Raw genomic sequence first — 26964 nt, 5'->3', positions numbered from 1 at the left:
TTAATCTAGTTTCCATAATAATACCCACAAAGGGGGCAAAAGCCTAAGACGAATGAAAATCTCTGGACGCAAGGATGTATCGTTCATAAGCTTTCCTTGAAATAAGGATAAAGCAAAAAGAAAAAAGCTTAAGGCATACTCGTCCAAGCTTTCCTTGAAATAAGGATGAAGCAAAAAGAAAAAAGCTTAAGGCATACTCGTCCAAGCTTTCCTTGAAATAAGGATAAAGCAAAAAGAAAAAGCTAAGGCATACTCGTCTAAGAAAGATAGGCAAGAAAAAGGCATACGTTAAGGCATAAAGTTCCAAAGACGAGCAACTAGCCGAGATGCCTTAATGTCTTAGGACGAGTAAAGCATTATAAGCTTCTTGCAAGAAGACGAGTGATAATTGCCCAAAGGACGAGGTAAAGTACCACAAAGTCATCATTATCGTCCTAAGACGAGTCACACTTGTAAAAATTTGACTGGCTAATAAAGACATCCATGCCTAGGTGGGTCGTCCATAAGAAAATCACATGGACGATCATTCAACACTTAGAACAGTTTAAAAGCCAATAGCATGAATGGTGAAAATAATGGATAAGCTCGTCCATACAATAGATGACGGATAAAAGAAAAATATTCTTTAGTCTAAAGAGGGTAGACGACCACCGTCTAAAAACCCTTATAAAATAGGCCTTAAAAGGCAATTGTTAATAAACTCGTCTAGAACACTCTGGACGAGGTAATTGTACTCAAATACATTTAAAAAAAAAAAAAAAACAAGGGTCCAAAAACAACGGACCAAAAGAAAAGTAGAATAATAATAGCACTAATTTAAAAATTCTTCAAGAAGGGGGGGATCAACGTTGGGGTCAGCCTGGGATGGCTTGGTGGTGGCATCATCCTTAATGTTAATATCGTCTGAGCCTGTTTGGAGGAGAGAACTTGTAGCAGTGCCAAGGTTGAGTTTCATCGTGCTAAAGTCAACTCCAGGAAAGTTGTCTATAGCATCTATTCTAAAATCTTTAAACCCTACTGTATTGTTTGTGTCCAGCAGGTCAGTAAACTCCTTGGACGCCTTGAACTCCTCCACTGCATCATCTTTAGCTTTCTTGAGGAGGAGACTCAGCTCGTCATTCTTCTTTTGAAGAAAGTCAAGACGGTCGTCCTTCTTAGCAGCATCAGATTTCAGCTCCCCCACCAAAGCATTCAACCCTTTAACCTCGTCCTTGGCCTTGTTCACCACCTCGGCCCAAGTCCTGATGTCGTTTTTAATCTCTTCTATTCTTTTCTCTAGAAGGATCTTCGTCTTGTCCATCTTTGTGGCCTGCCTGGACGCAGCTATGAACTTCGACATTGCCTACATGGAAGATAAAAAGGTTCAAGAGATAAAAATAACAATGGATAACATGGCTAAAGCAAGACGAGACAAAGATGCTCACCTTAAAAAGGTCGTGGACACCGGAGTGCTCAAACTCCCTTAAAGACATGTCGTAGCACGCAGCCACGTCCTCGCCTGTTACAGCCTCTTGGAATCGTTCCCAAGCCAAATCCTCATTCTCCAATAAGTTTGTAGAAATCCTTTGAGGAGGCTGGGACGAAGCAGGAGCATGGGACTTGGACGAAGTGATGCCAACAGGCATAGACGAGTCGACATCGACGACTGTGATGGACGGCTGGGAGGAAGGAGGGTCAGACCTGGCAGTTTCGGGCCTAGACGACCCATGCTTGGTCTTCTTCCCCCGACGATTGGGCAAGCTTCCTAGGTCCAAATTTTTGGACAAGCTCTTCCTCTTGTCTCTAGCAACAAGATGAGGCTGGGGTTGAGCTTCAGGTCTGGCCGTCTCGTCAATCACCTCCTTTCCCTTATTTTCTTTTATGGTTGTCATTCCTGAAAAACACATGTACACACACACACACACACACACACACACACATATATATATATATAATATTTAAGTAAGAAAAGCACTCACGTCTACAGACAGTTTGCTCATGCGCAAGGGCTTCAGCAAACGGATCAGGGCCAAGTCCCCACCTATGCAAGCGTCGAAGAGTCACCAACGAGTGAAAATTCCTCTCGGGGTGTAGACGAGCTCTGTGGACGCGGTCACAATGAAACTTACTCAAAGAAGGATGTCTAATAGCTAAAAAACAAAAGGGAAAATTAAGGTTAGACCATTGTTTAAAGATAAAATATAACAAGACAAATAAAAAAGAATGAAGGAAAAACACAACATACCTTCTTGACGAAGGTTCTCTAATTCTCCAGTATAAGGGGCAAATACATATTTACCAACCTCGATAGGATGCCTTGCCCAGAAACTAGAGACAAAGAAAAATTATGTCTTCTAATTTTTGTCAGACGAAGGTAAAGACTTAATCAACCTACAGTCATTACCCCTAGTTGTAAATTGATAAAAGCCTATAGATTGACTTATCTTGGAGGATTTATAAAAATACAGAAACTCGCCCACGGTGATAGGACGGTTCCCATCAAATACCTCCCTCCATAAGACTTGCATGGAGACAATAAGTCTCCATGCGTTGGGGTTAAACTGACAAACCCCCAAGCCCAACTTGGTGAGTAATTTTCTAGCAAAAACATTCAAAGGAAATCCAAGCCTCCCTAGCAGGTAAGCTTCGTAAATACCTATCCCAAAACGGGGTTGACAATACCATTCCCCTTAAACGGCTAACCTAGGATTTAGGTCGTCTGGAATTTGGAACCAACTCCTAAGAGCATCTAACTTCTTCTCGTCCGTCTTAGAAGGGATTTTTATAGCACAACTATATACAGTTTCTTCTTCGTCCAAAGGGGAGGACGGCGGGACGCTCGTCAAGGTATCAGCCCCAGAGGCTACCTCGTCCTAATATTTTCTTGTAAGGTTTCGATGGGTACTCCAGGAACACCAGAGGTATATTCCTCTGTTGTGTGGCCACTACTACTACTACTATCGTTACTAGAAGTGCTATAATTAGAAGAATCATGGTACTCGTCTATGGCCTTGTCTACACTGTCGCTAGACGAACAGGTAGCCATTGCAGATGTCCTAAAGCTTAAAAAGGAAAGCTTGAGAGTGAGAGTAAAGGGAATACCTGGCTCTAGAAGAAAGATACTAAGGACGCTGAGAATACTTCTAGACGAGGCGACGGACGAGAATGTCAAAACAGAAAATCTGAAAAAGTGAGAGGGGCACGAGAGGGAAACCACTATTTATAGGTAGAAAAGTCTCGGTATTCACAACGACAAGACCAATGAGAAAGCGACACGTGGCATCTGCCTCGAAGAGGTAAGTCGACGTGACCAACCACCTATGAAAGCGTGACACGTGGTACGTTGTTTGAAAAACAAATAAAATAAAAAATAACAATAATAAATGTTCTTGGAAAACTCGTCCAAAAGTCTGGTGATATACTACGTGACCCCTGGACGAAGGGGCAACTGATGAGGAATGAAGAAAAAGTTACTCCAAACCGTCCATGGTCATCCACACCAGCAGCTGTCCAAAAGAAAGCACCAAGACGAGGCTAATGCCCATGGTCGTCTATGGACGAAAACACACCTGCATCACTCGTCTTAGGAAAATGCCCATCCCTGTCCTAAAGGGATTTGTCCACAAGAGGACTCCTGGACGAGACTTTTACACTTATAGGAATTACTAAGTACATTTCACCACTCCACAGCATACGCATAACTTCCGGTGACCATTGTATGAGAAAATATAACTCCTAAACGGTTGTGGGAGTTATCCTTGAACCCTCAAACCTCCTCAAATCCAGGGGAGTTTACAATTCCAATAACTGTTCCTAAGACAATATATAAACACCTATTTAGACCAGAAAAATGTATGTTTTTACTTTTCCCAAAAAGTTGGAACTCCAAAAATATAGAGAGAAAAACTAACTTTGCCGTCGGAGGGTTCTTGGCCGGCGACCTCGATCACCTTTGATCGCTTTTCTTTGTTTTTCAGGCCATCGAGAAAGCAAGTGGTCTTTTCAAGTCCGAAGCATCCAGTTTATTAATTTTCTTTGCATCATCAAATAGTATCAAAAAGTGCAGTGGGATCCATGAATAGTAGCAAAAATAAGCTAGATAGTGAAATAAGTTGACAAAATTAATTATGCCAAACAGACACTAAACGCTAATTGACTCATTGAACAGTATAGGCAAAATGCAGCAAGTCGCTGCATTTGTGAAAGTTTCTTTTAGGTAGTTTCTTTTACTATTTAGCTTATTTTTGTTACTATTCATGGGTCTTATTGTACATTTCAACTAACTTTGAACTTTATATTCAGTACTTCAGCAAAAAAATTTTAATTTCAACTAAATAAACTATTCTCAAACGGACCTTAAGTTCATCCTTTTGGTACAGATGGAGGCAAAGGGGGCATGGGAAGTGTATCATCATCACATTCCCAAATTCAAAATTGAAAGAGGCCAATACTACCTTATAAATAAGAACCTGTTTGTGATTAAGAGGGCTAGAGTGAAAAGCCAGTATATTTTTGGCTGAATTGTAATCACTGCATCTCAATTGTGTTTGGTATTAAGCTTTCCAAACCCTCTACAAGTTTTAAATTATTAAAAAGTGGGTCCTGTGCTCTCTCCTTTAACCAAAGAAAAGTCTTGAAATTGCTCTAATAAAACACTAAGTTGTTTAAAAGTATAAATCATACAAGCGTACCAAATCTTCATTGACAATTAATTTCCCATAACAACCTGAAATTTTTTTCGTATCATTATAATTATTAGTTATATGGGTGTACTAAATCACCATGCAGCTCAACTCTTTTAAGGAAAAAAAAAAAAAAAAAACTCGTAACTCAGTTGATTAGCACTCCCTCCTAATGTCTCTTCTCCTCGTTGAAACTATAAGCCAATGAGCAGTCTAGTAGTCCAGCCCGGTAAGGAAAAAGTGGCAGGCCCATCATCCTTACAAAATGGGGTTACACCTGATCCAGCCCGAACCGATCCGTTACTTGTTCTCTTTCTCTGGTACTTCAGTGAGTGTGCGGGCGCGCGAGCCGAGATTGGCAGAAGAGAAGAAGATGGGAGCGGCGGCAAATCCAGTAGTAGAGCAACCATCATCCGAAACGACGCCGGACCAGGTCGAGGCTTTGCTTGAGGTACTGACAAACACACACGCACACACTTACTTACACTTCATTATCTCATTCATTTCGAAAAAAAAACCCAAAACAAAACCACTTCCACTTATCTCAGGCCGCTAGATACGATGATCTTGACGACGTCGTCAGCTTAGCATCCTCCGGTGTTTCTCTCGATTCCAAGGACTCCCTTGGCCGTACAGGTTTACTTTTTTTTTTTTTATTAACCTTATTTTTAATTGTCTCATTATAATTATGCTATGAACATGTTTCTCTCTTGAAAATTCCTCTTCTATATAAACAAATTTAATATTCATATGTCATTGTGGTTTGTTCAAAACTTTTTTTTTTTTTTTTTTTTTTCTCTTTCTTGTGTTAGCGAGGTTCTGTAATTGGTTGGAAATGGGGTTCCTTAAGATAAAGATTCAATTTTTGTTGTTAAGTTATCTGATTTTAGGTATATTATTCAAGTTTGCTTCAAGAAGTTAAGTAACTATCTGAGCACCTTAGAGTTCTTTTATTGATGATATTTATGAAAATGACTACAGCTTCTAGCAAGAAATGAATTGTGAGACTGGGCGAATTCAATTAGATGATATGCTTTGCAATAAATTAACAACAATTAATTGTAGTATAAAGTTTGAAAGTTAACATGATGTACTGGTACAGGGGGGCTGCTAATAACATGAAAAGGTTTTGCTTTGAGCTTGAGTCCCTTATTTTCCCATGTTACGCATTTTTCTCAAAAACAAAGTTGATACATACTCTCATAAAACAAGATCTGTGTTTTAGAGCATAAATTCAACATTTCATGATTTTGGTTATCATATGCAAGACATATATAAAAAATAAAAAAATAAAAATAAAAAAATAAAAATAAAAACATATTTAGAGAGAACTTGAAGAATTGCATATGTCAGCTACATTATCCAAAACAAAACAAAAAAAGAAAAACAAAATTCAGCTACCTTGTTGTTTGAGAAAGGAGGAGTCAAATTTAAGCGAATTTAAGAGAATACTAATTTTTCTTCGTCTATATATTTTCTTGTCAAAGCTCAAGAAAATGGTGACAAAATGCTTTGCAGAAAGTGTATTTGGGTCTATCATTTTGTTGTTTGTCAATTGGGCAAAGTGTGGTGCCACTGGCCCTTTTGATCAAGCTAAAAATATGTTTTATTTTGATAGCTTTTCTGCTCCATCCAGGTGCTAGTTCTTTGTTTACAGGTGATTGGTTGCAAACTTTGGCAGTTAATAGGTGCATGATTTGCAGAATTTTGAAGACGGGTCAATGTTGATTTTTAATTTGGAATATTGGTTGTTATCTTTGATAGATTTCCAGTGATTGCATTTCATCTGATTTAGTTTATACAGTAGATCATAAAGAGTGATATTTGAAAGGTTGTTTTGACTCTTGAGTTTCTTAGGTCTTTTGAGACGTATTTACTGGGTGTTAAGTCTTTATACATCAGTAGGGTCCAGAACTAAGTCTTTATATGGCCAAAATACTAGTATAAAGAAGTCTAATGAATTGGTTCATGCAATGTTTACTTTGATTGAGTAATTGACGTCACATCACTGATCTTGGAAATCCTGGAGATTCTTTCTTAACACCTTTTGGGGAGGAAGTTTGGTATAGAAAACATGGTAAGATCTGAGAGGGCAAGCTTGAGTATGAAGAATTCTATCTATGCCAGTAAAGATATCCTCTAGCACAGTAAGGTCTCCTCCACAGTGGAATGCTATCACCCTTTCAAGTTATCAGCAGTTGTCTCTAGAGGCACACTAGGACACTAGCGCAACTGTAGTACTGGGGAACTAGAATGATTGAAATCATTGGGATCCTGTTGCTATGGGTTCATAAGAAAGAGGATAATTTCCTTTATTTGCCAAGAGGTGTTGAGAATGTTTAGAGTTTTGGAGACTATTTTTGTGATCTTTGTAGGAGATCTGCAAATTGCAGAGCATGAAAATCCTATGTGAAGTACAACTGTGAGCTACTATGGTAATTAGCAGGAAAATTTCTGGTTTTGGGTGAGTTAATGTAGTTATTTAAGGCAAAAAATAAGTGGAGTGATGCAGGACAGTGGTGGGAAAACTGAGATAAAGGAAAAAGAAGATAAAAACATGACAAACCATAAACTTCACCACCTAAGGTTATTTGGGATCACCACTGAAAAACAAGAGAAATCATTCTCTAATCATAAAATAAAATGGAAAGTTCTAATTATGTTACAATTACATCCCATAAAATCCTCATAAATTTAAAAACCAAATTAAGAAAGAAAACTAGTTCCAAATTCAAAAATAAAATCTGAAATAGTTTTGGTGCTCCTAGTCATGGAGGCTAAATAGTATTAGCACATTAAAGTTGATTTTCTTAGGTAAAATATATTGCAAATTTTGAGATGTGATAGCCTTGTATTTCGTTTGTGTAACATGTCGTAGTATTCTTTATTGTGTTCTATGATATTGTATCTGGCGTCTGGCACTTTTTTTTTTACATATTGGAAGGTTGTTTGGGCCCTCATATGTCCAATTGAGAAAAATAAAATACGCAACAAGATTGGAGAAACTTAAATCTGTTTGGCATTAGTTGACCCTGAACCCCTAGGTAAAATTTGGAATATTGATGTTCTCAAATGCATTTTTTTTAAATGCCTGAATTTCCACTGTAGCCCTTTTGTAGATGTCTAGAATTTCCATATCATTTTTGGAAATCCTTATTACTGCTATTTGGTGTTGGGAACTCATAATTATCTTTTGGCAATTTGATTGAAGATTTGTTTCTAGGTGATATACTTACGCACCTGAGGGGATTCAAACCCCATTTTTACACTCATCCCATACTTATGGGGATGGAGGTGCCATTTACACCAAAGGCCATTGGCTGAAATTTTATTGAGTTGGGGTTATGTTTTCTGTTGAATTGTGATCTATTTTCCTCATACCTGCAATTTCCTCCCCCTCTACCTTGTATTTTCATTTTAGGAGCATACTTGTAAACATTGTACATATTCACCATATGTGGCAAACCATTTAAACCAACTTTGTTTTATTCTCAACTCTGTATCTTTATCTGTTTCACTCATTTTCCCAACATCCTTCTATGCAGTGTTCAATTTGAGTGTGGGATATTTGATTTGAGTTTTAATACCTTGAAGTGTTTCTAGCCTTGTGATTAATTATAAGTATTTAATGAGCAGTTCTCCACTTCATCTATCCACCTTTAATTCTCTGAGCAATGCCTTTTCTTCAATTTTCCCTTCCTTATTTATTTCTGATAATGGTTAATCTTTACTATTGTTTTAACACTATTCTTGCCTATTTCCTTTTTTCTATTTGTGATGTAACCAGAATCACATTCCTTAGTCTTGCGTATATAAGAATGTCTCAATTCTAGAGTCTATCAATGTTTCTATCTCAGCTTTAAATTAAAAACACACAAAAAGGCACAAATTATTTAGTTATGATAGCCATTACAAAATGTATGTTGATTTGATTAATACTTATGCAGTTGTGCTAAATAGTCATTTGAGTATAATAATAAGTGAATTGTAGTTTACTGTACTAAATAGTATATGAGTAAAAAAAATGTACTTTAATTATGTGTAAATTTCATGTTTGCATTGGCATGATTGTGTGTTATTCCAAATAAGCTGCTTTAACATTGGCATGTTAGTGCTTACATTATGAATTACCTTTTCAAGCAAGATACTATTTGAGTCCCTCCCTGGTGTTATCGCTGGTTGCTCTCGTGAGTGATATGGTGATAATCACTGGACTTGTTATCACCTTGAGCCTGAAAAACTCCTTAATTCAAGACTTGGCAAGTTGAATTCCAAAACTTGGAAAATTGCCCTTTTTTTGCTAAGTTGGATTCCAAAACTTTGTTTTTCATGATATGAGTATTTTATGCTTTATTTATGCTGGATCTGTTTATTCTGCGCATCCTGTTTCAATCTGTGTTTGACAAGTCCTGCTGATATTTGATTGCAGCGCTTCATATGGCTGCAGCAAATGGACATCTTGACGTTGTAGAATATCTTATTAACAGAGGAGTGGTGAGTAAGCCTTCTAAAAAACCTTCCTTTTTTTTATTATTGTTTTCTGAGTCTAAAATCCTCACTAGACTGATATTTGATAGTAAATTTCAAGTTGTCTTTTGATTTATTCTTTTTGTTAAACCTGGTGGCAATGCTTTTGGTTCAATATTCTATCATCAAGCTAATCATTGACTGCCATATTGTACAATGCCATTTTTTTTTTAATTTACTAGCTCTTAAAGAAAGGTCTTTAACTATTTCTTTTTTCTGGACACTTTTGTCACATACAATTGATTTGCAGAAATTACTGTGCATATACTGGCCTATGTCCCCCAATTTGGTTCCCAAGTTGAAGCCTTAACCTAAAACATAGAAAATAAGAAAATAAAAACATGTTGTGCTTGGTTGGCTAGTTAGGTACAAATTAATTTGACAAGATCTCTTCCATTTGAACTTAGTGGACGTACGACATTCATTTTTTACTTTCAAAATATGAGTTTGTTTAAACAGTCCTAGATTCTGAATTTTAGCTGAAAGCACGATCTGATTTATTTCCTTGGACTCTGTCACACTAGCTTCCACTTATCATCTGATTGATTTCCCCCTATTGATGAATTTACATATTTGCTTTTAAGGATTTATACAAGAGCTACCCAAATGGTTACTAGAAAAAAATAATGTAGGGAATTTTATTTAGATTAAGTGCTTGATATCCTAAAAGATCAACATTGGGGGTTGTAATGGTTGTAAATATGGGGAGGGTCAAGGGGGTTGGAGTACTAAAGTTTGTAGGAGAACTCATGGGCGTGGTTTGTGTTGTAGTATTAATCAAGGGTGGGAACGCTTTTCTAAGCATTTTTCTTATGTTGTGGGTCATGATACCTAGATTCGTTTCTGGCATGATAGATGGTTTGGGGTTGATCCCTTAAAATCCTCTACCCTGAGTTATACATGATTTCAGCTGATAAGGAAGCTTGTATTTTTTATGTTGTGAGTCATCAAGAGGGGGATGATGTTAGATTTTGGAATTTGAGATTCTATAGGGATTTTGAAGATTGGAAGCTTGCTGCTTCTTTTTCTCTTCTTGATTTAATTCAAGCTCATCTTCCACGTGAAGTAGGCAGCGATTCTCTGTGTTGGGGTCTTTATGGAAATGGTAAGTTTGATACCTGTTCCTTTTATAATGAGTTAAGGGAGTCTCCCAATTCTATCTTCCCTTGGAAGAGCATTTGGAAAGTAAAGGTTCCCAAAAAGGTGGCTTTTTTTCTATGGACGGCAGCTCATGATCGCATTCTTACATTGGATAATCTTATGCTTAGAGGTCACCCTTTGGCAAATCGGTGTTGTATGTGCCGGTGCAGTGGGGAATCTGTAGATTATCTCCTTATTCACTGTCATGTGGCGAATACTTTATGGGTTTTTATGCTTCAGGCTTTTGGTATTCAATGGGTCTTGCCTAGCTCTGTGGCAGAATTATTATTTTGTTGGACTCATTGGCTTAGGAAACATGATCCAGATATTTGGAATTTAATTCCAGAATGTTTGATGTGGACTATATGGATGGAGCATAATTGTCGGTCTTTTGAAGATTCTGAGAAGTCTTTGGTTGAGTTAATAGGTTGTGCCAAAGAAGCCTTTTTGATTGGTCTCAGTGCTGGGGTTTTACAGAATGTTCTTCTATTGTTCAGTTTATTTTTTCTCTTAGTTTAGTCTCTTGATTGTTTTCTATTGTTTTCTGTTTTTGTGCTTTGCTGTGTTCATTCTCATGAACTCATTGTATGTTTCCTTTTCTCTTTTTCATCAATAATAATTCTTATATTACCTATCAAAAAAATGGCGGTTGTACAACTCTAAATTTCTTTCTTTTTATGACTTTTGGCAACTAAATCATATGTACAGTATGGTTTCTTTTGTGTTAATTAATCTAGCTTTACAACTTCATTCCTGCCTGGACCAGCATAGCTTTGGTAATTATCTACCATTTTTTATTCAGGTCTATCGTAAGAGCTACACAGGACTGATTACTTATCAATGCTGCCCTTATTGTAGGTTATGATTGTTAAATTACTTAAGGAACAGTTTTGTGATTTTTGGTACTTTTGTATGAGCAGGATCTTAATGCTATTAATGAGGAGAAGAATACACCTCTTCATTGGGCTTGCCTCAATGGTCATATTGAGGTAATCATCACCATCCCAATGCAAAGCAAATATAATGCAATTTTGAGGTTTATTGACAAATGTTTGCCTTTCAGGTGGTTAAGAAACTGATCTTGGCAGGTGCAAATGTGACTGAATTGAACAGGTGTGTTGTTTCTAACCTCTTTCTTAGAGTCACAGTTTTTTAATATGAACATGTGTTCCTTTTATTCATAATCCATTGTGGTTCTGGGTTATGTTCAGCTATGAGAGGACTCCAATGGATGAAGCAGTGAGTGGATGTAAGATGGACGTCATTGATGCAATTAATGCAGCAGTTGCACAACTGGAACTCACTGGTATCAGTGTTTCCTAATGTGGGATTTTCCTAATTGAAGTCCAAGTTCTGACAGTTTTTAGTAGTGTTTTTTTTGGTTAATAGATTTATTAATGTCTTTCTCTTATAAATAACAAGCTTGCAATGTTAAACTTTTGTTGATAGTTACTGAATCTCACCTGACTCTTTGCAATACTGTATTGCTGCGTTTTTTAGTAGTCTTTCCAACAAGTGTTACTCAAACTCGCTATATGTGCTTTCATGCCAAGGAAGGAGAAAATCTGTTTCTTTTTCTTTATTTATCATGTCAGAACTGGTGAAAAAAAAAAAAAAAAAAAACAGGTACAGGGAGAGGAAACTTCTTTTTTCACTAAAAGATTAGGGTGTTGAACTTCTTTCTTCTTCTTCATCTTTGCTAACATGTGTGTCCAGAGCTCTTCAAACACTTGTTGAACTTCTGTCCTTTACAAAAGAAAAGTGTCTCATTTGTGTGGACAAACTAGGGGGGTGTTAATGGAATGGTCCCTTTCCTTTGTTTCTAAGCATAAGGAGAAACAAAGGTGGGGGCATGGGGGTTGGGAAGCAAAGCCCTAGCTGAAAGCCTTTCTCTAGGGTTGGAGATGCTGATTTTTCCATATCTAGGAGTATATTCCTCACACTCTTGCATTTGAAAATATTCCCTTTTTTTAGTTTGATATTCTTGTTTATTTTTACCACAAACAAAACGGGGTTTTTTTTTTTCCTGCTCTGCAGTTGTTTCTTGCTGTTTGCTTTACTGCATTTAATCTTTAATCCTAAACAATGGTTCAACATTGTTTTAGTTCTCAGAAAGAGTGAGAGTGACGGGAAAATGATTAAAACGTTTGAAAAAAGAATGTCATTGTAAAGCATCTTGCTTTTTGATTTGCGGTGCAAAAACCGGGGGCAGATTTTGGGATTATTTTTTAGATACAATAAAATTTTAACTTATCATATACTCCATAATGATTACTTATTATTATTAGGCTAAGACATCAATCGGTATTTTTTTTTAATTAGCGGAGTTTGAACCTAAATCAATTATTCAACAATAAAGATTTTACGAGTTGAACTAAAGCTAACAGTAATTCACAAATTTAGGGATTTAATTAGTGGAAAAGGAGGGGAGTTTAAAGTGGTATTACATGGAGAATAAAATGAATATTGGTGCGTAAAGTAGTGTGAAATGGGCAACATTATCTTCTACAAAAAACTATAGAAGATTGTTCAGTACTTCTATTCCATCATAATTAGGAGTAACGAGTTTTATGAATTGCCTTTGAGAACGCCCTTGACAAGTTTGCTCTCATTTCCTCAATTATTGCCGTTATGCTCCATGTTGAGAGGTTTATTTATTTATTTTTTATTATACAAGATAGAATTTCTACTCTAACCTAATTTAAGTCTAATTTAAGTGTATATATGTGTGAAGTTCATATTGGTGCGTAAAGTAGTGTGAAATGGGCAACATTATCTTCTACAAAAAACTATAGAAGATTGTTCAGTACTTCTATTCCATCATAATTAGGAGTAACGAGTTTTATGAATTGCCTTTGAGAACGCCCTTGACAAGTTTGCTCTCATTTCCTCAATTATTGCCGTTATGCTCCATGTTGAGAGGTTTATTTATTTATTTTTATTATACAAGATAGAATTTCTACTCTAACTTAATTTAAGTCTAATTGAAGTGTATATATGTGTGAAGTTCCCTTTTGGAGATTTGAACGCCAGTCCTTACCCCCCACACTCCACAAGCACTTATTCTTGTGAAGTGACACCGTACCAAAGGTACACGGTGGTCATATTGAGGAGCTGGTATATGGTGTACCCGGCATATTTGCCGAGTCACTCACACACTGGCGGGTCCCACACACTGTGAGGCCCGCCTCTGTGTGAGAAACCCAGCATATATGCCAGGAACAACATATAATTTTCGCATGTTGAGAGGTTTTCTTAGTGCTTGTTTGGTTTCCACATTTTGGTCCCAAAAAAAAAAAAAAATCACATTTGTGGCTTTAAGGCCTGATTTAATGTGTTTGGTAAAGTTACAAAACGTGTTTTTTGGGTCCAATAATGCAATATTTTTGCGTTTTCAAATTAGACCAAGTGGGTAACAATAACAAAAAACTGGTTTCTCAAAAAGTATTTTTTCAAAAATCTGAACTCAACTAGGCATCTGCCGTTATGGTATAATATCCTTCCACCATGATTTTGGGCCAATGGCCAGCCTTTTCGAACTGCTGTCTCCGTTGTCTTTTTAGTTGCTTGGGCTTCAGCTTATGATTTTTAAGCTGAAAGTTAAGCCCATCTTAAATTTTTAATGTCACTGGTCACCTAAAGTTGTTTAATCTACATTTTACTCCCGCCCACCTTGTTAGCCACAAGATTTTGGCAATGAAGATAGGTTAAGTTCTGTCTATTTCCAGAGAAAGGAAAAATCTTTCAGACTCAAATTCATGAGTATTGTCAGCACAAAAATCTTTCCTTCATCAACCTGCGAAGATTTTTATTTATTTATTTTTATGAGGAAGAAGAATCGATGAAATTCACTAAAGCATATTTGCCAACCTACCTCAACATAAAATTCTACCCATAAAGTTGTATCTGGTTGAATTAATTTTCTAAGAATTAATATGCAAGACAACTAGTACGTCTTGACTTGTAAAGGGTCACCAAAAATTTGGTTTCATTTTACCAACTGATTCCCCACCTAAAGAAAGGGTAACGTTTCAATATTTGTTTTAGTGAAAAACGTTTTTGGAAGTGACTTGTTTTTCTATGTTTTTTTTAAAAAAATTTGAAAATATTTTTTGTCGTTTGTCTCTCCTAAAAAAATGATATTATTTCACATATGTCTGGTGGTGGTAGAGGTGCCAACAACAGTGAATAATGTGCAAATAGTGGAGGCACTAGTGGTAGCGGTAGTGGCGGTAGTGTTGTGTTGTTTATCAATCAAAATATCAAATGCTAGAAAATGCCAAAATTATATTTTGCGAAAACAAATGGAACTTAAATGATTAAAAAAATATTCCCTAGCCCATGGTCATAATATATATTTTGCAACAAATCATAATATAACATCAAAATGATACTAAGTTATATATTTCAGAAACTTACAAATTAATCATACACAAGTAATTCAATAAAATAAAATGATTGAAAATAATAAGTCATTGCAGTCAAGAATGTTTACTTTCCTGGAGAAATTAATCACCATTACAATCATAAATAATATATGACAAAACACCAAAAGATTGATAAAACTATTATATAACAATGTATAGATTTCTTTTTTTCTCAAAAGAAACACAATTGTAATATTAAAGTACAATTTGTAATATTAAAGTACTGCTATTGAAATACATGACTTTTGCAAAAGATGAAGGGAGACAATTTTTTTAGGGGGCAATATCTTTAAATGGTCAAGTGGTCTAGGAGGGGTGTCTCTTTTCTATAGATCTCCCTTCCTTAACCATTGCATCTGGGTACTGAGTTTACTGACCAATTTATAATTGATTTAAACCTGGTTGTAGATTATTTGGATAAATGAACTTTCTTAAGAGTTTTTCATTAATTCTCACCCTGAACATGCATGGTAGTACTAGTACGTACGAGAGCTTTGGTTATATACTAGAACTTGCTGAGCAATTTATATGATAGCAATCCATACTTCAAAACTTAGATTACTACGTAAAGATAGAAAATTCAGCATACGCATCTTGATTCTTGACTATCAGTTATCACTGTTTATTAATTCCTCCAAGAAATATTTGACTTCCATTGCTAGGTCTTTGAGATTTTGGCCCATTATAGGACATGGAAACATATAGGATGCTATTCTGCACTCAAGTAAAACATTCTTTTATATATGTAGTGCCTGTAAGAGCAATTAAAGTTATAAAATAAACTATCATTAAAAATGCTTTATTCTGCAAAACCATTACAAAAGGGAACTTTTTTTACAGTTACTTTTGGCCAAATTGTTTAATCTTAATGTTTTGAGCACTTCCAAAGATCGGTGCATATGAATTATGAGAACTAGCTAAAAGTACAGTTAATCATGCCACCATCTTTTACGGCTTGTATTACATTCCTTTTCCAATCCTAATAATATATTGTCAATACGAAAATAATATGATTGAGATTTCCTCTCTTTGGTGTTAATATTATATTGAAATTAATAAACGTGCCTGATTAAAAACTGGAAAAAATGTGAAAAGTTATCACACTAAAAGGATTTTCTCTATAAAAAAATCTCAATTGAATGAAAGTGCAAGGACCCATCAAAGTTGGAGTCATAGTCTTTTGAATATTGTTTACCTAAACAATTTGGTGGATCTTGACTTAGTTCAAATGACTTTTGAATTATATGTACATTCCTTGTTTGTGATGTCCTGCAACCAATTATATGTGTTTTCACGTGATTATTCACCATTCACATATGTTTTTTTTTTTAAATGAGAGATTTAATAGTTACATAACAATTTTTTTTAGAGAAATTTGGTAACTGTTGTATTATTGAGGACCAAAATCTTTTTGGTATACAATCTATAAAGTAATAAGGTGGAAGTTCTTCTATTCACACATCAAAGCTTGCAACTAGAGCGGCTCTTCTAGCAAGGGAATGGGCAAATATTATTACCCTCCCTCGGTCCCTCTTAACATGCTTAAAACAATCACTAAAGTGAACTTGCTGACTATCTTGTACTCTTGTGTTTTCAATAATGTGACCATATAGTGTATTTAACAGATCATATAATTTTTTATTTTGTTTTTTGAGAAACAATAGATCATATAATTAAGTATGAGTACACATGGATAATTATTTTGCAAACCATATAATTGATTAAGTTTAATAACTTTATCATTATTTTAGGTGTATTATTGGAGAGCTTGTTTATGAATCATTGTAATAAATCAGATGAGAGCAAATTACATCCATGCATTATGGCAACAGGGGCAATGAAAAAAGATGGTAATAAAAATGAAAAACTAAATTGAGAGATTACTTTTTATTTTTTGAGGGATAATTTCTATCATATATATTGTGGGGGAGATGGCCCTAGGAATGTATATTTATGTGCATAATGGGCTAGAGGCCCGAGCCGAGGACATTAAGCGGTCCGAGGATGAGTAAACATCTTACTAAAGGTTTGTGTTAATTTATAAAGAAGCAAGGTTTGATCGTGATTTTTTGAGAAGTTAGTCCGAAGAGGAATGTATCCTCGGAATAACTAGGCAGAGGTCGGAATGAGTTATCTGTCATCCAGAGGCAATATCCCATGAGACTCTATTGATAAGGATATGCAGCACAAGGGTATAGGACAAAGGAAAACCATGAAATATCTATAAAAAAAAGTTGCTACCATCGTGTTGAATGCTCTGCAACTAACTCTCTAACCGCATTAATGAAGAAGTAATGCCTAAATAGTAATGTTCAGCCTTATGGCTATCTTTAAAAGTTTCAGGAAGGTGCTGATGGGACAAGTATTCAGACCGGCAATTTGATCTATACGTGGAGGATAAAGAGAGGAGAGAGAGAAGGATGAATGGGAGAGGAACGCCCCAAGAGAGGGGGATTGGGAGAGAGAAAAAAAAACACTTTAAACTGAATATTTTTGTAATCTGTCCTTAAGAAGAAAGAAATATAAAAACCAACTCCTTGGCTTGAGTCCGAGGACAATTTTTTATCATACAAACTAGTCCATCAATATTGTTTTGTGATCTTGAGCCACTACTGTTGTTAGCTAAGCTCATGAGAAATCAGATTTCGAAACCACTCTCTACAAATTTATTGTATTGGGCTCTTTGGGCCTATACTCTTCTTATTATTGGGCTTAGGTACAAATTATGTCCTTTCATATATAATGTAGAAATATGGGATAACTCTAAAAAGAATTTTCTTTTTAAGAAATTGTACACTTAGCCACATGCAAGGCAAACTCTCTTTGTTTACTAATTAGGTTCTAAATTGGATTCCAATTGTTATTTAATTTTATGCCACGTGGCATATTTATTTTATTTATTTATTTATTTATTTTTCTTCTAGGTGAGTTAATGAGGTGTAAAAGAAAAAGAATCTAATATAAATAAATCATAAAAAAAAATCCAATAAAAAAAAAAGTAAACTCATGCGTATATTCAAAAGAAATTAAAATAAAATAAATAAAAGAAAGAGAGTATAATTTGAATCCATATGTGTGTAATTGTAATATTTTTTTTTTAATATTATCGTACATATGTACAAATTATACACTAGTTTAAATAATAAAGACTGGTAATAAACAAATACATTATTCTGAAAAATAAAAATAAAAATAAATTATTACCAAGCCTAGCCCATGGCTTGCCTGCACCCAACTAACCCGCATCGAATCGATTTGGCTTGGAATGGCTCACATATGTGTGTGAGAGGCCCAATTGAATAGGTACTTCCCTATCCACAAAAATAAGGTGTCCTTAGGATTTAACTAAAAATAAAAGGAGATATAGTATACAAACCCACTCAGTCCTTATAAACTTTTCCAATGTGAGGTCATATGTCTCACTACCTTAAACTCATGTTCTAGTAGCCACTTTTGAAGTTAACTTGTCATTCATTTCTTAGTAGTTTTACTTTTAGGAAAGTAATTTCATTATGTTAGTCAAAAACCCATTTACTCCCATAATTATATGAGATCGGAGCATGTCAGATGGCCATGATTCGAGATCCAAAATTGAGGATGGTGAGATCTTGGACGTGAAGATACCGCAACTCCGCAAGAGGCTAGACCGAAAGTGATCTTGGATGTGAAGATGGTGGCGAGGCTAAACCTAAAAGTGATCTTGGAGGCTGAGAAGGATCTCAAACCAAATGAGAACTTGAAGTTATAATGAGAGAATATAATTTATATATATATATATATATATATATATATATATAGCCAAAACTGAGAGAAAATTGAATTAAATTTTAAATTGGAGTTTAATTTTGCACTATGTGTCTCATATAATTTTTAAAGTTGTGTCAAGTGAATTATTAGGTGCGAAAATTAAAAAGTCTAAATTTAATTAGATTCTAAATTGAATTTTAATTGGAGTTCAATTTTGCGCCATGTGTCCCATCTAATTTTTTTAATTTTTGTGGCAAATGAATTATTAGATACAACAACCGAAGAGTCTAGATCTAATTAAATTCTAACATCAAATTATATATATATATATATATATATATATATATAATTTTGATTGTTTTTAAGAGTAATGCTACAATTACAAACTATTTTACAACATTTATACAAACTGTTAATGTAAGCAACTTCTCATTGGTTTTCATCTAGACCCACTATTAACATCACTTTTTCATTTAATAATAATTATTCACCACATTAACAATTTGTAAAAAATTTTGTAAAAAAATTTGTATCTCTAGCATTACTCTTGTTTTTAAATGTACTTGTACATATGTACGAAGTTACATTCTAGTATATATACAAAATAAAGAAAGAAATATAGATTTTGGTGCATGTGTATATAAAAGTTAAATGTAAATAAATCAAAACTCTTTTAATAATTAGTGAGACCTTTGAAATTTCAATAGAATTTTATCTGAAGTAAATTAGTTATTATAATAATGAATGAGAGATATGACGAAAACACATTGTTTATTTTTTTAGCAATCAGTAATACTTTTTTTTTTTAGAGAGAGTTTCAACCTATGGCGTTTGCTCCTGATGATAGCTCTTTATCATCAGACCAAGACTCCAATCAGTTTTTGGTGTAGGCGGGGATTGAACTCCAGATCTCTTATAAAACCATCAAAGACTTTACCAGTTGAGCTAACTGGAACCCATATCAGTAATACTTATTAGAACATACATACACGAAAGTAATATATAGAGTTTTTTAAATAGACTTATAATACATTACATAACCAAAATACCACTACAAAAGGGTCTAACTTTTGTAGTGGTAGCATGAGGTTATAAGGTCTAACTGAAATTCTAAGACACACAACCGATATGAGATAAATATTCCTATATTTTTTTTTAAGAAAATAGTAATACTTTTTAGAACAGTAATACATTGATTTTATAACGTGTAATATGTACATACACATATTGAGCAATTTAATGCAAGCATAATGTACTTATGTGTAGTGTTTATACATTTTTATATATTAAAACATCAAATTATGATATATAATTAAATAATAAAACATTCTCAAAAAAAAAATTATATTAAAAAAATATATATTAAATTTTATTTCAAATTATTTGATAATAGAATTTTAATTGAACATAGTGATTAGATCACTTGATTTGATATGACCACAGCTTTTAAAACTCAACTTTTATCATATAAATCATATAGCTAAAATTTTACTTATGTTGCCTAAGAAGGCTACTATTAATTTTTTTTTTTTTTGCTGAATAACGTGAGTGCTATTAATTAGCATCCAATTTTTTTACTTATAAATAGTAGCCTACATTTATTATTTATTCGATGGAAAACATTTATATATTTAGCTATTTGTTTTGTGTCCATATCATGACACGTTTCCTCTATGACTTCTTCCTTAAGCTATCGAAGAACATTGTTTTACTCGTTTATAATTATTAAAGGTTGTGAGGCTAATATTTCGTTTTTAAATCTGAGTGCTATGCATGCAATCATTAAGTTGACATCTTTCATGGTTTGTCGAGAACTTCTTTTCTTCTTCAGAATAAGGCATATAATATATACACATATTATACATAGTACAATGTGTGACATTTTTTTATATGAAAATAGTACAATGTTCCACTTGTGACTTTCATATAAAAACTCCTAAATGTTTTTTTTTTATATAAAATTGCAACTCATGCACTATGCATATATGTACCATACAAGTTATCCATTGCGGGTCCTCATAAGCTGGCATGTGATAACTTATAAGTCTTTTGGGAACTTATGAAAATGCTAGCTAGTTGTCCAAAATATAACCTCATAATTAAATTAATTAAGCAAGGCATAAGCCCTAACTTACAAGTTACATCCATCTTATAAGGTACAATAAGACAGAAAGTTAGTGACTCATTTTTCAACTTGGAGAAATTATGATTCAAGGAACTTAAGCTTTTTGATGCATTTCTTTAGGAGAAAGAAATCAAAGAAGGATGGTCCACAATTAAACATCAATAACTTAATGTGGGATTTCACAGTTTTGGAATAGCATGCTATGATGAAGTTAATTACTCACAACTTTTGCATGTGAATTTTAAAACAGGGACTACAACTCTAATTTTATGATAAGGAGAAAATCCACACAGACTTAATAATAAACATAATTTTTTTTATGAGAAAAAAAAAAAACCTAATTTCTATATATTAGTTCTTTCCTCCCCTACTTCTTGTCATATTCTCCTACAATTCCATTTAAATAAATATAATATAAGTGAAATGGCATCAATGATTTAGTACCTTTTCTTTCTTTTTCTTTTTCTTTTTTCCTTTTTTTTGGGTGCAAGGAATAAGTATTTTAAGTTGCTTTTATAGGTGGACTTGTTACCAAAGGTCAACTTAAAATATATTTACGAATCTTTTTTTTTAATCCTATAATAAGAATATTTATTTTTCTTAGTTTATTTCTTCGTAATTTTACTGCTCTTCTTTTATTGAGAAGTATATTTCCTTGGATTTATGGAGGAGCGGCTTGATATATTAAGGGGCCTAAGGCGAAAAATGAATTGATGCCTTTTATATATTTAAACATGACTTTTAAAAAAAAAATCTAAATATTGCTTAAAATCTATTCTCTTGTTAGATGCAAAATTATTAATTAATATGAATCACCTAGAATATTTTTTTAGAATGTCTATGACGCAAAAATTTGACAAAACATTTCACACCTGTTGATGTGACAGATTAATAATGGTAAGTAAAAAAGTAATGTTAGTGGTGGACCTAGATGTGAATTAGTAAAAATTTGCCAACTCAATTGTTGTAGAAAATCTTGTGAAATTTTTTGTGCATTGCTCTTTTTTTTAGAAGTGCTAAATTCATAACATTTTTACAAAAAATTCTAGGTGTTAAGTTATTACTAGTTCTAATTTGAACCCACCATTAAAATTATTTTTTTAACCACCAATAATAGCCAGTAACATCTTTCTACTTAGAATTTATTGTGAAAGTATTGTGAAAAATATTGTGAACGTATAATTTTTTTTTCCTTAAAAAAATATTATTTTATTTATTGACTAATATTTGGGCTTAATTAATAATATTAAAATGAAAGAAATAGCTTTATTGGTTAAAATTAAGGGGCCTTTTTTTCTCGGGCCTTAGGCGACTGCCTCTCATGCTTATATGCCAGAGCCGGCTGTGTTTATGGTCTTACATACACACTTTTTTTATTGTATCACAGCGAAGTGTTGACAAACACTTATAGCAATCTTCGATTGGATGGCCAAAAAAAAAAATGGTCATGCTAACGAATGCCCTTAGGGCATTGGTTAACAATCCATTTTAGGAACGTTTTGACATCACTTTTATGGGAAATGAAAAAAGTTGTCAAAACATTAATTGTTTTTCTTTCTTTCCTCATAAAAATTTTCTTTAAATAGATTATTAAACAATGCCCTAAGAGCATTCGTTAGCATTTCCCAAAAACAAAAAATTGAACTTAACTAGTTAATTTTCACCCACTTCTCTCACATTTTATTCATTTTCACTGATAACAAGGACATCCAGGTTTAAAAAGATGGAAGAGAAGACTGGAATTAGTGACCCTTGCTTCACTGCTTTTCGGGTTGAACAATCCATGTATTTACCCAAGGATGCAATTGCGTAATGAATAGTATAAGAAATAATTTGTGGTATTCCTTGACCCCATTTATAAGTAATTATTTACATTTATTATGTGCAAAGACCACTTTACTGTACTTTTTTTGTTTCCTGAATCAAACTTTAGTATACCAAAACCATAGAAATAACATTACTTGGATTATTTAGATTGTGTCCTGGTTCGATTCTCAATCTCTTGAGCTCCTCTGTTAGAGATATTCATGTCCAAACCTATTAAATTATTCTACTTAAGGTTTATTGTACTATCATAGTTAGTATAAGTTCATTGTGCTTGGAATTCTAGTCCTATTTATACTGCTGTAGCACTAGGATTAGTTCAGGGTTTGCCTAGGGTCTATGATACATATCTTTTAATGAGTTCATTGTAGCATTAGGATTAGGTTAGGGTATGCCTAGGGTCTATGATATATATCTTTTAATAAATTTATTGTAAATGAGTTGCAACTTATAGAGCTAAATAAGAAAGATGAAATTGTTTGGGGTTTTTCACTTGGATTATGGCCTATATATGAACCTTAACCATGCATGTTATATCCTTGCATTTTTTTTTTCTCTCCTCTTTACTTTTTCCTAATATTTTCTTATTTTACCATGGTAATAGATTTATGTTTTAGCTTTTCTAACTTGGTATTATAGTCATGTATCACTTTTTTTAACATGGTATCAAAATTTGGTTTCCTCTCTTACCATGCTGCTAACCAATACCAACCACTTTATATGGATAGTCATGATTTTTTCGATCATGATTATCTCAATCTTTTGTAATATCCTCAATTTTCAACCATGTTAACTCTCTCTCTCTCTCTTCATATTTAAAATCCAAAACATTGGTTTTTTTTTTTTTTTCTTTCAATTGTACAAATACCACTTCTTATTGGACAGTACATCTTCTTTAATTTGTGGCCATAAAAGTTTTAATTTTGTTAATTATGAAAAATAATCAATAATTACTTGATTAAATCATTTTGGTGATTACAATTTCAATCAATTAACTAGAACCACAACATAAACCAAATCTAAAAAGAAAATGATAATCACAAAAACACCATATTTGGCAACAAAGATAACACTCCAAAGGAAAACCTCTATGAGCATACCTCAATCCCAATAAATAAATGTACTACATAAAGAGACGTTACACAATCTTGCTTATACCCATGACCTTAGACTTTACTCGGTACCCCACACGAACATCAAACCTTGACCTCTTATATCCCTCACAAACCTCATTCATGATCATGATCATGATCAGACCCTTTGACCAATTCCAAAGGCCACCTTGAAGATTTGATTTATGTAGTGGCAATACTAGGATTATAGACTTTGTGGCTTCAACCCTTGATCACTAAAACACCAACTCTGCTGTGTATATGGACTTTTGAACTCACATGTTGATCAAATTGAGATTTAGGTTTTCTCTCCATTTAAAACTCTTATTGTCATGGTATAATATGCCCTTAATAGATTTGCATATAGGGTACAAAAAATAAAGTGGTAGCCGACTTAATCAAAACACAACGAATTATAGTTTCACGATTTTTTATCGTTTGAGTCACTATCAAAAATATGTTAAAAATCATCTTTTGATCACTTGGGCCACAATTAAAATGCTATCAAAATACAATCTCTAGTGACCTAACATCTATTGTAGGAATTCTTGAAAAAAAGTCTCCTTTGAGCTACTTCGTAGAATTTTACTCATGAACTTTTTGACACACATTACAGACTCGATTCAAATTACAATATCATAAAATTTGCCCATCTAATTCCTAACAGTCATTATCTTAAAGATGTGTCACAATATTGATATAGTCACAAAGTTGATATGAACCATGACAAACTTCATGTAAATATTTTCAAATTATTGATATAGCATACACATTGCATGCAAATTTACCAAACCATGACCTAGTTACAATAATAAATGAATATAAGAATAACTTTTTTTCAAATTCGTTGAAATAATATATTATGAGCGATGAAAAAGGAATAACTTTTTTCAAACTCATTGAAATAACATATTATGAGCGATGAAAAACAAAAATTACCACTTGAGAGACAGTGGAAAATTTTGGAGTACCAAAGTTATAATAATTGAGAGAAGTAGAAAGAGTTTTATTTTATTTTATTTGGCTGATAAAGGTGGTTGGGGGGTTTGGTTTTGGTTTGAAGTGAACTTTGAAGAGTTCAAAAGGCATATTTAGTACACTTACGTGGATGTTTCTCATCCAAGTAATGGGACGATGGTTAGGCATAAGGAATTTTTTCAATTTATTTTTCTTGCTAGTCCTTTCTCAACCCTATAACCATCTAAAACGCCAGGTAAAAAAGTAGGATTCGATCCTATCTTTCTAATTTGACTTCATGTCTGATTCTGGACTCAAAAATGGAAAACAACCTAATTTTATATAGTAAAGTTATTGTTTGTAATTCAATTTCGGGATAATATTTTTTACTGAAAAAGACTTAATTTTTGTTATATTAGAATATATATATATTCGGAGATTTGTTTCAATACATAGTAAACTTGTAATGTAATGGTTGTTTATATATGTAATTTTTTTTATAGAATAGTTTATTGGAGAATGTTAATCAGCACTGCTTGGTGTTGGTTAAGTGCAGAAAAGACAAAAAAAAAAAAATTTGTCTGAAAAAGAAAAAAAAAATCTCAAGCAATACCTACAAAACTGAAAAATTGACCTAAATTGAAAAAAAGAAAAATTATGTCAGGGAAAAGTAAAAAAATTTGTGCTTTAACAGGCACAAAATGAATGGGATAAACCTAGTTTATTTATGTAAAATGAATGGGATAAAACTTATGTATATAATGAATGCTACAAAAAAAAATAGTTGGAATTTGATATTTGTATTTACTTTGACTAATAAAGATAAATCTAAGTTATGTGTCATATTTTAACAAAAAATTTGAGTTGGCTAAGATTGTCCAAATAGATAGGTTTCTGAAGGTAAAGGGAGAAAGAGAGAAAGAGGGAATACAGTTCCAGAAAGTTTTCTGACTCCCATATATAGCAGTACCAAAAGCTGATATTTAACCACATATAGAAATTTTCACATTGGAAATGTGAGATTTCTTCTTGATGCACAGTGGTCTGAAACCCATGTAGCTAGAGAGTTTAATTCGTATAAGTGTCGAAAAAATATATTTCAAACCATTTATAGAAACTGTCTGCTTTGGAAATGTGAGAGAATTGTTAATCATCATTCATCAACATGACTGAAACCACAGTACTGTCACCAGCTCCAATGCCTGAAAGGCTGATAGAAATCCAATCAAAGACACAGGCATCGCCTATGTGCTCATGTGGGGTGGCACTGCCAGTACAAAGGTGGCAGATTTAAGCTCAGCTCAGACCGAAGAAGACATGAATTGGCTTTTTGCTAAAAAAAGTTTTTTTTTTTTTTGGTGTGGTTAATGTTTGTCCTAAGGCACACATTAAGACTTTTATTTTTAAAAATATTTTCTCAATAATTAAAAAAATTGTTAATACTTTTTTAATTCTCGATAAAATATTTTCAAAAGTGATTTATTATTGTGTACCCTTAAGGCACATATTAGTAAAATCTTTTTAAAAATATTTCCCATGAAAATAGTTTCATAAATTTTTTTTAAATGATTTATTAATCCTAAAGGCAGCTATTAATAGCTCTAAAGTAATTTATTAACAATTCCTCACCCGTTAACAAGATTCTTTAAATTTAAAAATAAACTGCTAAATTAAGGAGAAAAAGCTCATCCAAACGCACTAGAAAGAAATGATATTACAAATGATAATTATTATTATTGTTCATGCCTCATTTGCTAATGGAGTTTACATAAATCTACTGACAATTATATATGGGAAAAATACATAGAATTCCCTTGAGATATTAAGTGACCTAACCAAGATGATATTATTTTTTGTATAAACAGTTAATTGTATAGCATTTAACCTTAAAAGTGATAAAACACAAAACCCTTGTATAATATTATTTTGCGTTATGGCAACCATAATTATAAACTCATCATCACAAGAATAACTCACCGATTATTTTTATTGATGCTTAATAGATTATTACAAAAAAAATCAATACCAAATGGGATAAGTTTTACTATCAAAATTTAAAGGGATTTCATGTTTTACAAAGAATCCATATCAGCAAAAAATTGTGTACTTCTCCCATCACATATTTTATTAGGGACAAAAATTAGCTTCAACGTCTTCTCTTAAGACTATCCATGTATATTTTTAAACATATTCCATGCGGACCACTACATTCACAACAGTTTTATAATACAATTTTATAATAGTTTCACAACAAGTTTAATGTGATAAGTTGTTATTGATTTTAATTTGAATCATATAATAATATTATTTTTTTACCCGCAAATAACAACTTTTTGCATAATATTTATTGTAAAAATATTGTAAACGTAGAATTACACCAAAATTAATTTTGCCCCAAAACATAATTATTAATCTTTTTTTAGCTTAAATAACAATAATAAATA

General features: G+C 33.2%; 1 protein-coding gene across 1 annotated transcript; it reads left to right on the top strand.

The window, feature by feature from the left end:
• The first annotated feature begins 4813 nt into the window (after positions 1-4813).
• LOC142607712 (uncharacterized) lies at positions 4814-11855 on the top strand. Its single transcript, XM_075779307.1, has 6 exons — positions 4814-5112; positions 5210-5297; positions 9091-9155; positions 11249-11317; positions 11392-11441; positions 11540-11855. Exons 1-6 carry the CDS (start codon positions 4927-4929, stop codon positions 11649-11651), a joined length of 570 nt encoding a protein of 189 aa, XP_075635422.1. The 5' UTR covers positions 4814-4926; the 3' UTR covers positions 11652-11855.
• The last annotated feature ends 15109 nt before the right edge of the window (positions 11856-26964 follow it).

The sequence above is a fragment of the Castanea sativa genome, chromosome 8 (genome assembly GCF_040712315.1).
Source record: "Castanea sativa cultivar Marrone di Chiusa Pesio chromosome 8, ASM4071231v1".
In the NCBI taxonomy this organism is placed as follows: Eukaryota; Viridiplantae; Streptophyta; class Magnoliopsida; order Fagales; family Fagaceae; genus Castanea; species Castanea sativa.
The sequence above is the reverse complement of the archived record's forward strand: the minus strand, read 5'-3'. Positions and strand labels throughout refer to the sequence as shown.

Excerpts from the sequence above, each read along its gene's own strand:
- LOC142607712 (XM_075779307.1), top strand. The coding sequence starts at position 4,927 with ATGGGGTTACACCTGATCCAGCCCGAACCGATCCGTTACTTGTTCTCT. Across the intron at positions 11,318-11,391 it reads GCCTCAATGGTCATATTGAG|GTGGTTAAGAAACTGATCTT; the intron begins GTAATCATCACC and ends TTTGCCTTTCAG. Across the intron at positions 11,442-11,539 it reads AATGTGACTGAATTGAACAG|CTATGAGAGGACTCCAATGG; the intron begins GTGTGTTGTTTC and ends GGTTATGTTCAG.